Below are 12,587 nucleotides of genomic sequence, written 5' to 3' on the forward strand. Positions count from 1 at the left end.
TAGTATAAGTTATTATGGCACCGTCCTTTACAACACCTGATAGGTCTCAAAAATTCCTGAATTATATCCTGAAATCGACCTATTTTTCACCCACAGTCTGGAGTAATTATGTTGTCTATATTTTGCGTTATTTTGCTGGTTATTAGCGCGCTCATAATTGTATATGGTAGGGGAGCAAAGTATGCTAAATGTGCAGTCACTCGAGCGCTTTGGAGACTTAGTGGGTTGTGAAGAGTAGGTCCTAAAACCAAAAAAAGTTAAGTAACATTTTCCATTTTAGTGGGCGCTTGCCATTTTTTAATTTAGTTTTCCATTTCCAACAATTGTTTTTTCCGATTATGACGCCATCTATGCATAATTAGAAAAAGTGTTTCCAATAAAAGTTACTTATTTTTTCGTGAGGAATCCAAATCTGCAATAAAAAATAGGGGGTCCTATTTAAGATTTTAAAGTAACCCCCCACCCCACCTCCGTAGGGGGTGGTGTTTGGTGCCGTTCGATAGATTTTTTAAGTGTATTTTACAGTTTTTTCATCTGATGTTCATTTCGCGAAATATCGCGGGATTCGTATTTAAAATATTAAATTTACCCCTCACCCCTCTCCGTGTGAAGTCGTGTTTGGTATCATTCGATAGATTTTAACAAAATATTGAGCGCATATTTTTTAGTTTTTCGATCTGTCATTCATTTCGCAAAATATTCGCTTTTTTCTTGTGAAACTTTGGGACTCACCCATTTCCTTACGCCCGGCTCAAATCGTCAGATTTTTTAAATATACACTCTTTTGCATGTACTTAACTTACCTTATCTTAATCTGTCAATTTCGAGCTTTTTTAAGGATATATTTTTTTTGGACCCCCCTTAACGAACTCCCCTGTGTTAAGAGCAAATATATGGTAGAGGTACATCTGCAGGATACCAGGTTTCTCTCCATATGATAATCTGACGCGCTCGAGTAACTGCAAAAATCCCCGCTTGGGCTCCCCTACCATAATATTGTAATATTAAATATTGCACCAAACAATATTCTGTATCGTAGCTGAATAAATCAAGTATTCCAAATCCAATAAAAAAAAGACCACAAGATTTTAGACTTTTTTTTTTCTACAGAAATTTAGGTATTTTTATTTATTTTACAAAGATCATTGCTGAACGTATATGTTATTACCATTAAGAACATTATAGTTTATACATAATTCTAAATCAGACAATATTTTTAGTCCTAAACTGATAAATCGTTAGATTGCTAATGGAAATATCGTTCACACACAAACATCCTCTTTTCTTCGCAAGGTTGATCATTCCAAACCATAGTCGTATTAGTTCTTTTGAACTCAATACAATATTCGTCTCCCCTGCTATTATTGGGTTCACCTGGTAACCAGCTAAAAAATTTAGCCGTTTCGCCATTTATCCACTTCCAAGCACCCAATCTTTTTCTGTGGTATCCGGAAGACCAGTAAAGTATATCGTTTACCCTAGTTAGATCTGAAATTGATAAGTGAGTTAAAAGGAAATATTTTCGGTGTGATACAGTATATACTTGCGTTCACAAATGCCTTAAATATATCTTGGTTTTTCTGTGTGCTTTCAATACTAACTAGCTCCATGCACATGGATCGGCAGATGTCAATAGCTTTGGGATATGTTATCTGAAAAATATTAAAAAGTTTAATCAAAAGTTATAATTATTATTCTATGATTCTATAATTATGTTCTATGAAGAACAGGCAGGATTCAGGGCAGGGAGATCAACGGTTGACCATCTGTTTTGTATTACACAGATTATTGAGAAGAAACTGGCCGTCAACCAGGAGGTGCATCTGTTATATGTGGACCTAAGAAAAGCGTATGATAGCATCCCACAAAACAAATTATGGGAAGCATTAGAGAAAACCAATATAAGCGCAAATTTAATAACAGCGACGAAACAATTGTATACCAAAACTGCATCAAGGGTGAAAGTTGGAAGCAGGCTATCGAGAGGATTCCAAATTAGCAAAGGCCTAAAACAAGGGTGCTGCCTTTCACCGACATTATTTAAGATCTACCTCGAACAAACTCTAAAACTTTGGAAACGCAAATGCAAAAACATGGGATTACCGATCAGCAACAATACAATATACACTTTGTCATTTGCAGACGACCAACTTGTACTAGCGCAAGACTACGATGATATAGAATATATGACAAGGAAATTAATAGAGGAGTACAAAAAAGGTGGTTTGGAAATAAACATAAAGAAGACCGAATATATGTGTATCGGTGGGACACAGCAGGACCTTACACTGGGGAATGGCGAAATTATTAAACATTGCGACGCATATAAATACCTTGGTGTGACCATCACACAAGAAGGAAGCGTAGACCGGACGATAGAAGAAAGAAACAACCAGGGAAGAAAAGCAATTACCCTTCTCAATAGCATCCTCTGGGACCAGTCAATATCAAACAACAACAAACATAGAATATACAATACAATTGTTAAGAGTATAATCACTTACAGCAGTGAAGTATGGCAAATAAAAGAAAGATACAAGAGAAAACTTGAAGCAACAGAAATGGATTTCTGGAGGCGCTCAGCAGGAAAATGAAGATTAGAAAGTGTAACCAACAACAGAATTAGGGAAATAATGAATGTGAAACACACAATAGTAGATGACATTAGTACCAAACAGCTTAGATGGTATGGACACGTACAAAGAATGTCCGAAGAACGACTCCCGAAACAAATCCTAACGTGGACCCCTCATGGTAGACGAAAAAGAGGAAGACCCCGCCTGAGTTGGAGAGAAGGCATAAATCGAGAAATGAGAGAAAGAGAATTGGATGAAGACCTTTGGATGGACCGAAGTGAATGGCGACTAGGCATCGGAAGACGTAGGAGAACGTTTTAAAACCGATATATATATATATATATATATATATATATATATATATATATATATATATATATATATATATATATATATATATATTGTTATATTTCTATTTGATATGAAAATTAAAATTTGATAATTATAAACAGAATTCAATTTAATATAAAATATTTTCAATTTTCTCAACCACGGGCATATAAATTTAGAACAACCTGTATACAACAAATTGTTATATTTAATTTTAAGAAGTGATTAAATAAGACTCAAGTGAAATCGTTAATAGGTCATTATCGTTGTTCGCGGAAGGATCGATCATTAGCCGATGCTAAATAAGACTAAGTGGAAATAGAGAATAGGTCATTAAAAATTTGTATATAGTAGAAAATAATTTTAGAATGGGAATTAACTATTTTCTTTGAAATCCATTAAGCATATTTAGAAAATTTAAAAATTGGTTTTGAGGAATACTGCGAATGAGAGTTGGTGGTGGAAGTTTGATTTGTGAATCTGGAAGGGATATTTAGAAAGTAGGGGAATGAATGACAAATAGAGATCAGAATGTTTTGAGCTGTCGAGAAGTGAAGTCGAGTAGTAGACGGTAGTGTACGGAGAGTGAGAAAGCCGGTGTAGTTCCGTGAGTGTGGATTATCGATCGTAGAACGAGAGGTAGGCCAGGTTGAGAGTAAAAGAACCTCCTTGAGCCAAGAGTTCCCGGTAGCTGATTGCAGTTTCGAAAAAGGTAGAACACAGCATCACGACAGAAGCAGGAAACGAGAGCTATACGAGCTAGTTTCAGAGGAGAACATTACTGGAAGCCAGGACGAGGTTTTGATTGCAGCCAAGGATAGCAGGAAACGGGTCTTGTGTGAAGACATTCTCAGAGCACCAGAAAAAGGTCAGTCTCATTTGTTTGGACATGAATGTATGGGTTTTTCGTATTAAATACCACATTTAAAATTGAAGAAACATAATCAATAATATCAGAAAAGCTTCATCAAACTTAAATAGAATTGTTGCTAATAAATCATAATAGTTAAATGTTAATAAAAACTTTCAATTGGAAACAAAAAGGAAATAAGATTCCCATGTGTAAATGTTATGTTTAAGAATAATAAGATATAGCAAATATTAAGCAGTGATTGCCATTTAAATAAAATAAACAATATTTTGATTACAATTGTAACCCATATGTGTTATTATTTTACTCTTTTCTTTCCTATCCCGATTAGGAACCATTAAGAAATACTTAGAAGCCACGTATGTAAGTACTTAATTTTATAAAAAGCCCTGAGATTGAAAACACATTGATATGTGATCTGGTAAATTAATTAGATTAGTATTAAAGCATTGATTAAATTAAATGACATATAAAAATATTATCTCATATCAATAATCAAGATCACAACAACTGTCGTCCAACGTGGAGGGCATTGTAAAGTATTTCTAGTGGCAAATTTGAAGGATAGAAAGAGTAAAGCCGGTATTTGAAAATTTATATGCCTGTGGTAAAAAGTGAGATACTTACATTTGATAACATAAAATTTTAGATCTCTTTAGGTACAAATTTTACATAACTGATTTAATATTTTATTTTTACGATATTTACATTTGATATATTTATTGACAATTTATAATATTTGGGTGAGAAAAAGTCGTCTTGGTAACATACTAGTAAAATTTCATATTTGGCGGGGACAGTACTTCTTGAAAACAAATGTCTGTGACAAGAAGCCAAAGCAAGGACAACAAAAAACAAAAAGAACATTCAGACCAAGAAGATATTTTAGACACGACAATCATGGCATCAGAACAGCAAGAATTATCAGGAATAGATAAACTATTACAACTGATGCAACTCCAGTCACAAAAACTGGATGACAATCAAAGAGAAACAAAACTAGCAATGGATGAAGCAAAAAGGACAATGGATAAAAATCAGGAGGAAACAAAACTAGCAATGAAGGAAACACAGCAAAAAATGGACGAAACACAACAAAAATTGGATCAAAAAATGGATGAAACAAAAAGAATAATGCAAGAAAATCAGAAGGAAACAAAACAAGCCATAGAAGAGAACAACAAGAAAATGGAGGAACGCATAGAAAAGTATGAAATGAAAATTCAAGATAAAATAAAGGAGTTAACGAATGGCCAGAAAAAGGAACTAGAAAATTTGGAAAATAAGTTGGAAAATGCTATTCAAGTAGACAGAGAAGAAGTGGAAAAAAGAATCACAGAAATAGAAAAACAAGTCACCGAAAACAGGACGCAACAGAATGTCGGAGAAAGAAGAGAAATGGTTATACATAGCACAGATGACGTGAAGATAAGGTTTGGCGGGGATGTAAGAACATTACACCCAGTGCCGTTCATAAATAGCCTGAAAAAGAAAATACAGCACATCGGAAATTTCGAAACAGCAAAAGAAACTATCAGAAACCATCTCAAATATGAAGCAAGCCTATGGTTCGATAGCAAAGAAGAAGAATTCGGCAATTGGCAACAATTTGAACAAAAATTTTTGAATTATTTCTGGGGAAAAGTCCAACAATTGGAAATTAACAAGGAATTGCAAAATGGGAAATACAATGATAGGATGGGTGTATCAGAAAGGACATATGCTTTGCAGATTTACAATAATGCAAAACATTTACAATATAATTACTCATCGGAACAATTAGTCGAACTGATTGCAAGACATTTCGAGGAAACGCTGGAAGACCATATCACATTACAAAATTACAAAGACATAGATAGTTTATGCCAATTCCTACAAATAAGAGAATCACGTCTAAGAGAAAGAAAATCAAGAAAGTCGCGAGAAGATTACAGGCCCCGAGAAACACAAGATTACAGAGATAGAAATCAAAATAGAAAGGTATCTAAATACAATTCCGAGCACAGTAACAAAAGAGACCCCAGAATACATCATGAAGGGTGTACTGCCGATAAGGCCATGGGAAGACCAAGAGCCAAAAGAATATCAACAGGTGATTGAAACCGTACAGAGAAGATTACGGCGAAGCAACGAAAAATATATCCAAAGACAGGAACAAAATAGAAAAAGAAGACCAGTGACTTTCCAAAAGGGTGAAAAAGTACTCGTGAGGGCATTACGAGTATCAAATCTTCCTGGGGGCATTTGCGCAAAGTTGATGCCTGTTTTCGAAGGCCCGTATATCGTGAATAATGAAAATGGGATAAATAGTTATGAGTTGAGGCACAGGAACTCGGAAAAGATCCGAGGAATTTATAATATTCACGATGTATACAAATATCACGAATAAAAGACAGAATTACATGAAGTAGATAGTAAGTAGGATATAAGACGTAGATTAAAGTAAGGAAATATACAGGGAGTTGGTTTTGCCCTCGAGAAAATTTATTTAAAAATGCAGATAAATTTTATCGAATACAAGGCGGGGATTTGTTATATTTCTATTTGATATGAAAATTAAAATTTGATAATTATAAACAGAATTCAATTTAATATAAAATATTTTCAATTTTCTCAACCACGGGCATATAAATTTAGAACAACCTGTATACAACAAATTGTTATATTTAATTTTAAGAAGTGATTAAATAAGACTCAAGTGAAATCGTTAATAGGTCATTATCGTTGTTCGCGGAAGGATCGATCATTAGCCGATGCTAAATAAGACTAAGTGGAAATAGAGAATAGGTCATTAAAAATTTGTATATAGTAGAAAGTAATTTTAGAATGGGAATTAACTATTTTCTTTGAAATCCATTAAGCATATTTAGAAAGTTTAAAAATTGGTTTTGAGGAATACTGCGAATGAGAGTTGGTGGTGGAAGTTTGATTTGTGAATCTGGAAGGGATATTTAGAAAGTAGGGGAATGAATGACAAATAGAGATCAGAATGTTTTGAGCTGTCGAGAAGTGAAGTCGAGTAGTAGACGGTAGTGTACGGAGAGTGAGAAAGCCGGTGTAGTTCCGTGAGTGTGGATTATCGATCGTAGAACGAGAGGTAGGCCAGGTTGAGAGTAAAATAACCTCCTTGAGCCAAGAGTTCCCGGTAGCTGATTGCAGTTTCGAAAAAGGTAGAACACAGCATCACGACAGAAGCAGGAAACGAGAGCTATACGAGCTAGTTTCAGAGGAGAACATTACTGGAAGCCAGGACGAGGTTTTGATTGCAGCCAAGGATAGCAGGAAACGGGTCTTGTGTGAAGACATTCTCAGAGCACCAGAAAAAGGTCAGTCTCATTTGTTTGGACATGAATGTATGGGTTTTTCGTATTAAATACCACATTTAAATTGAAGAAACATAATCAATAATATCAGAAAAGCTTCATCAAACTTAAATAGAATTGTTGCTAATAAATCATAATAGTTAAATGTTAATAAAAACTTTCAATTGGAAACAAAAAGGAAATAAGATTCCCATGTGTAAATGTTATGTTTAAGAATAATAAGATATAGCAAATATTAAGCAGTGATTGCCATTTAAATAAAATAAACAATATTTTGATTACAATTGTAACCCATATGTGTTATTATTTTACTCTTTTCTTTCCTATCCCGATTAGGAACCATTAAGAAATACTTAGAAGCCACGTATGTAAGTACTTAATTTTATAAAAAGCCCTGAGATTGAAAACACATTGATATGTGATCTGGTAAATTAATTAGATTAGTATTAAAGCATTGATTAAATTAAATGACATATAAAAATATTATCTCATATCAATAATCAAGATCACAACAATATATATATATATATATATATATATATATATATATATATATATATATATATATATATATATATATATATATATATATATATATATATATATATATATATATTGATACATGTATCCATGTGACTTCCAAAGTAGATTCTCGTAATACGTTGTTACTTCATATATACCGTTATGACTTCCGATTTCGGAAGTCACAACGTTTTGCCTATATTTTTACGAATTTGGCTACTAGATGGTATCAGAAGGCTTATATTAAAAATTTCGCTGGAAGTCATATCGTATCTAACATACTCATAAGATCAGATTTTAGTTCGACGGTATATCACCAGCGCTAGTTTCGCTCCCGTGCTACTATACAGGTTATGTACACAACGCGTAGCGTCTTCCGTATACCACACCGCTCGGTGTGACTTCCGTTTTTTGGCAACTCTGTGTAACGGTTTCCAGACATTTATCTGTTGTAGATTCGCGGTCCTAATCGTACTTAGTGTTTTGTGTGCCTTTTGTTTTTAAACATGAATAATAGCAGATCTGCTTTACTTTTAAAGTTAGCCTTAAATGAAGGTACAATAAGTGATTATATATCTCTATAATTATATATTTTCTGTACTTATTTTAATCTATAATATTTACTTACCTATTTACTTATATAAATTCATTTTTCTCGTGTTTTTGTTTACTTCCATTTTTACAATGAACTAATTTAATCTACACTCACCGGCACGAAAAACGGGCACCCCAAAAAAATGGGTAATTTTTGATGGCTCGTATCTCCCAAACCTGTTGTCCGATTTAAGTAATTTTTTTAATATGTTATAGCCTTATTCTTTAACAATATAGCTATGATACTATTGTTGATAGACAGGTAAATTTTCATTGTATACCGGGTGTACCAATCAAACTGGGTTTTTTTCTCAATTTTCACAACACCCTGTGGAATATTCTAGCCTTTATAAAATATTTAAATTAAAGCCTAACTATAGCTCCAGGTTTTATTAACATTCTGTTTTTTTATTCATTCCCTTACGTTGGATAATAAAAAAGTTAAGGACTTTAACAACTAGCCATGTTCTTTATCGATATAGGTGTTTCTAAATATAAGTTCGACAAACTTTAAGGGGTAATTTCTGCATGAAAAAATAATGATCGTTTGGCAAAATAATTTTATATTTGCAAGCATTTGCGGACATAGCTTTATCAAGTAAACGATCATTATTTTTTCATGCAGAATTACCCCATAAAGTTTGTCGCACTTATTTAGAAACACCATGTATTGATAAAGAACAGATAAAGAACATGTTTAGTTGTTAAAGTCCCTAACTTTTTTATTATCCAACATAAGCGAATGAATAACAAACAGAACGTTAAGAAAACCTGGGGCTATAGTTGGGTTTTAATTTCAATATTGTATAAAGGCTAGAATATTCCACAGGGTGTTGTGAAAATTTAAAAAAAAAAACCAGTTTGATTGGTACGCCCAGTATACAGTGATAATTTACCTGTCTAGAAACAATATTATTACAGCGATATAGTTAAAGAATAAGGCTATAACATATTAAAGAAATACTTAAATCGGAGAATAGGTTTAGGAGATACGAGCCATCAAAAATGACCCATTTTTTGGGGTGCCCGTTTTTCGTGCCGGTGAATGTATCTATTAAATAATCTAAATTATTTTTAAAAATCTTATTAAAAGCTTAAATACAAGAAATGTAGGTAAATGTTCTCATTTAACGAAATTTCCGAAAATTGCGTATTTTTTTGACCCAAGTAGGCTGAAAAATCGATTTTATAGTTATTGTTATTTCGAAAGTAATAAAACGTGTAAAAATATACAAAAAAATTGAATGTACAATTACAATATAATGGAATTAAATACACGAAAAAAGAGCGATAAAAAGTTTAAAGTAATAAATTCTAGTAATAATATGAAATACAGTAAACTCTCTCTTAAGGGGGTAGGCGCAAAATCTCGGTCCAATGCTATTTAAATGCATTCATTTTTTACGAATTCTGAGAAAACTAATAAATACTTTTTAAAACTTACACCCAGAATGAAAGATTATTATTCCGGAGGACCGAAAGTCCCTTAGAATAAACAAAAAGTTTCTTGATAATGAAATATTCGAAATTAAAATCACACTAACTTTTCTCTTGTTTTTTTATCCCGTTATCTTATTAAAATAAACATTATATAAGTTTTCAGGGACTTTCGGCCCTCGGTAATAATGTAATATTCCATTCTGCGTTTAAATTTTTCAAAAATACTTATTAGTTTTCTCAGAATTCGAAAAAAATTAGTGCATTTAATTAGCATTTTACCAAGATTTTGCGCCTATCTCCTTAACGGACACCTCCTCTATACGGACGGTATTTAAGACAAAACTCATTTGCCGATAATATTGAACCTGTACTCTTCAACGGACACTCCCTTAAAATGATGTGTAAATGAAAAAAAATACATAGGTATTTTTTCCAAATATTTTAGAATACAAAACTACATATATTTTATTATTTAAAATTAATACAGAGATGTCAACGAGTGATATTTGATACTGTTTAATTTATCAGCATTGATGTTTCTACTACATTCTCAACTGTTTAGCAAAATGTGGGATCCGTAATTAAAATATAATATGTGTGTCGGTCATTAAAAGAAACGTGACACCGTAACATTCATATGTTGTGACTAAAAATTCTGCTTGAACGGAAATGTCTGCTTGAACATATCCAATAAAAATTTTATTTTCTTTTAAAAATGTTTGGGATTAAAGGGCGACTTGACTGTATGATAAAACAATAAATATACAAACAAAACTTGTAATTATCAAGATTTTTGCTGTAAACTCGTGGAGAAATACATCAAATACTTAAAAAGACCTTAAATTATACAAAAAAACAGTTGAATAATTGAAATATGCACTAAAATATTATGCTTTTATACATTTATAAAAAACGCAATGATTATTGGTGTATTGAAAGTAGGTATTTTATTTTACCTAGTCCAGGTTGTATCTTAGTCGATAGGAAAAATATTCTGATTCGTTTTTTACGATCTTACCGAAATACATTCGAACCCGCTTATCTTATTGGAATAGACTTCGTGCCAATCAAAAGTATTCCTATAACCGGGATATTTTAATAACCGATCATTGGTCGCTAGTAGAAACGTTTCCGGACCGCAAATTTCTATTCCTTAAACCGGGATATTCCTTTAAGAGGTATTCTAATAAGCGGGTTTAACTGCAGTATAGTTCATTAACGGTTTTTGCTCCAAATTTTAAAGAACGGATTGACGTGAAATTTAGCATACACATAGGTAACATGTCAAAGAAAAAAGTGAAAAGAAAACTTTGCCCTGGGGGGCGAGTTTCTCCTCTTCTCGGAGGTGAAAAATATACGTTCAAAATAAGTTCGGAAATGGATAAACTGACTAATTCTAAGCAACTTTTGTTATATAGAATTTTTGTTATATAGAGTTATTTGCGAGTCAATATGGCAATTTATCATCAAAAAAACACTTTTATACGGTTTTTTTGCCAATAACTCAAAAAGTAAGTATGTTATCGGGAAAAACATTAAAAATATAGCTTATAAAGTAACAAAATTGATGTACGTATGAACTTTTTAGAATCAGTAGAAGCAAAGTTGTAGCTAATGTAAAACAGGAAACAGGTTCATATTCGTCAAATTTAAAAACGAATAATTTCACGTGAAATAACCAAAAAATGATAGCAACCAAAAAATGATGCACTGTTCTGAGACAACTTATTACAACTTTTAGTTAAAGTAGGTCCTATTTTTGTTAAAAAAATTCGAAACAGCACCCCTTAATTGGAATCTCATATGAAATTAATACTTACCGCTTCACAAGTTACTTAACTTATATAATATTTATATGATCTGTATATCTTATATGATCGGCTCAAAGGGCTAATTTTTGAAAAAAATTGGTTTTAAAGTAAAATTTTTTGCAGAAAAAAATGCTGTTTCAAAATGACATAAAATTTATTAGTGACACTAAAAATTACGAATAGTAAAAAATGTAGGTTTTGCTTTTCTAAATATTTAGGATTATGTGTTTTTCTTTGAGACAAATATTGGTTAAGATATGGCTGTTCAAAATTATCTTACACAGTTGGTTAGTGACTAGTTCAATCCCTTTCAATTACATCCCCTTAAAATAAGCATTTTGAACCGATGAAGCTTACAGATCATATTTATAAACAATACATACACGAGTAAATCAACTTCTGAAGTGGTGACTATTCATTTCATTTCGGATGCTAATTAGGGGGTGAATTTTATAATTTTTTACAAAAAAAAGGATCTTCATTTTGAGCGTAACTTCCTTAATTTAATGCTAAAACTGTTTTAACCTTTTTTTAAACACTACAAAAAAGTTGTAATGAGTGTTCCCCAAAAAGTGCTTTAGTTTTTGACAGTTCACGTTGAAATATTCAATTTGGAATTTGGCGTGTATGAACCTATTTTTCATTAGTTACAACTCTTCTCTTACTGGGTCTAGGGATCTCATTCATAAGCACACCATTTTTTTTTACTTTTTTATGGGCTATATTTTTCCTAAGAATGGTTTTTTCGATAAAATACTTACTTTTTGAGTTAATTGCCAAAAAAAGCGTTAAAAAATGTTTTTTTTTGTTGAAAAATAAACATATTTACTCGCAAATAACTCGAAAAGTAACTAAGTGAAAAAATGCTATAGAACAAAAGTTGCCTAGAATTAGTCAGTTAATCCATTTCCGGACTTATTTTGAACGTATATTTTTTCATCCCGAGACGAGGTAAAAGTCACCCCCATGGCAAAAGCACACATCGGCACAATATCAATGTGCTTCTTTGACATGTTACCTATGTGTATGCCAAATTTCATGTCAATCTAAGCGGTTTCTTAAAATTTATGGGTTTAGCAATATTTTACCGTCAGCGAACGGACTAATAGTAGAGGATCCG

General features: G+C 32.3%; 1 protein-coding gene across 1 annotated transcript in view; it reads right to left on the reverse strand.

The window, feature by feature from the left end:
* Positions 1-1,082: 1,082 nt before the first annotated feature.
* LOC126886770 (macrophage mannose receptor 1-like) overlaps positions 1,083-12,587 on the reverse strand; it is a 65,622-nt gene continuing 54,117 nt past the window's right edge. Inside the window, exons 5-6 of the mRNA XM_050653794.1 lie at positions 1,544-1,652; positions 1,083-1,488 (exon numbers count right to left, since the gene is read on the reverse strand). Coding sequence (XP_050509751.1) covers positions 1,247-1,488; positions 1,544-1,652 — 351 coding nt within the window. The 3' untranslated portion in view covers positions 1,083-1,246. The remainder of the gene's footprint in view (positions 1,489-1,543; positions 1,653-12,587) is intronic.

This window comes from Diabrotica virgifera, chromosome 6, assembly GCF_917563875.1.
Source record: "Diabrotica virgifera virgifera chromosome 6, PGI_DIABVI_V3a".
Classification (NCBI taxonomy): domain Eukaryota; kingdom Metazoa; phylum Arthropoda; class Insecta; order Coleoptera; family Chrysomelidae; genus Diabrotica; species Diabrotica virgifera.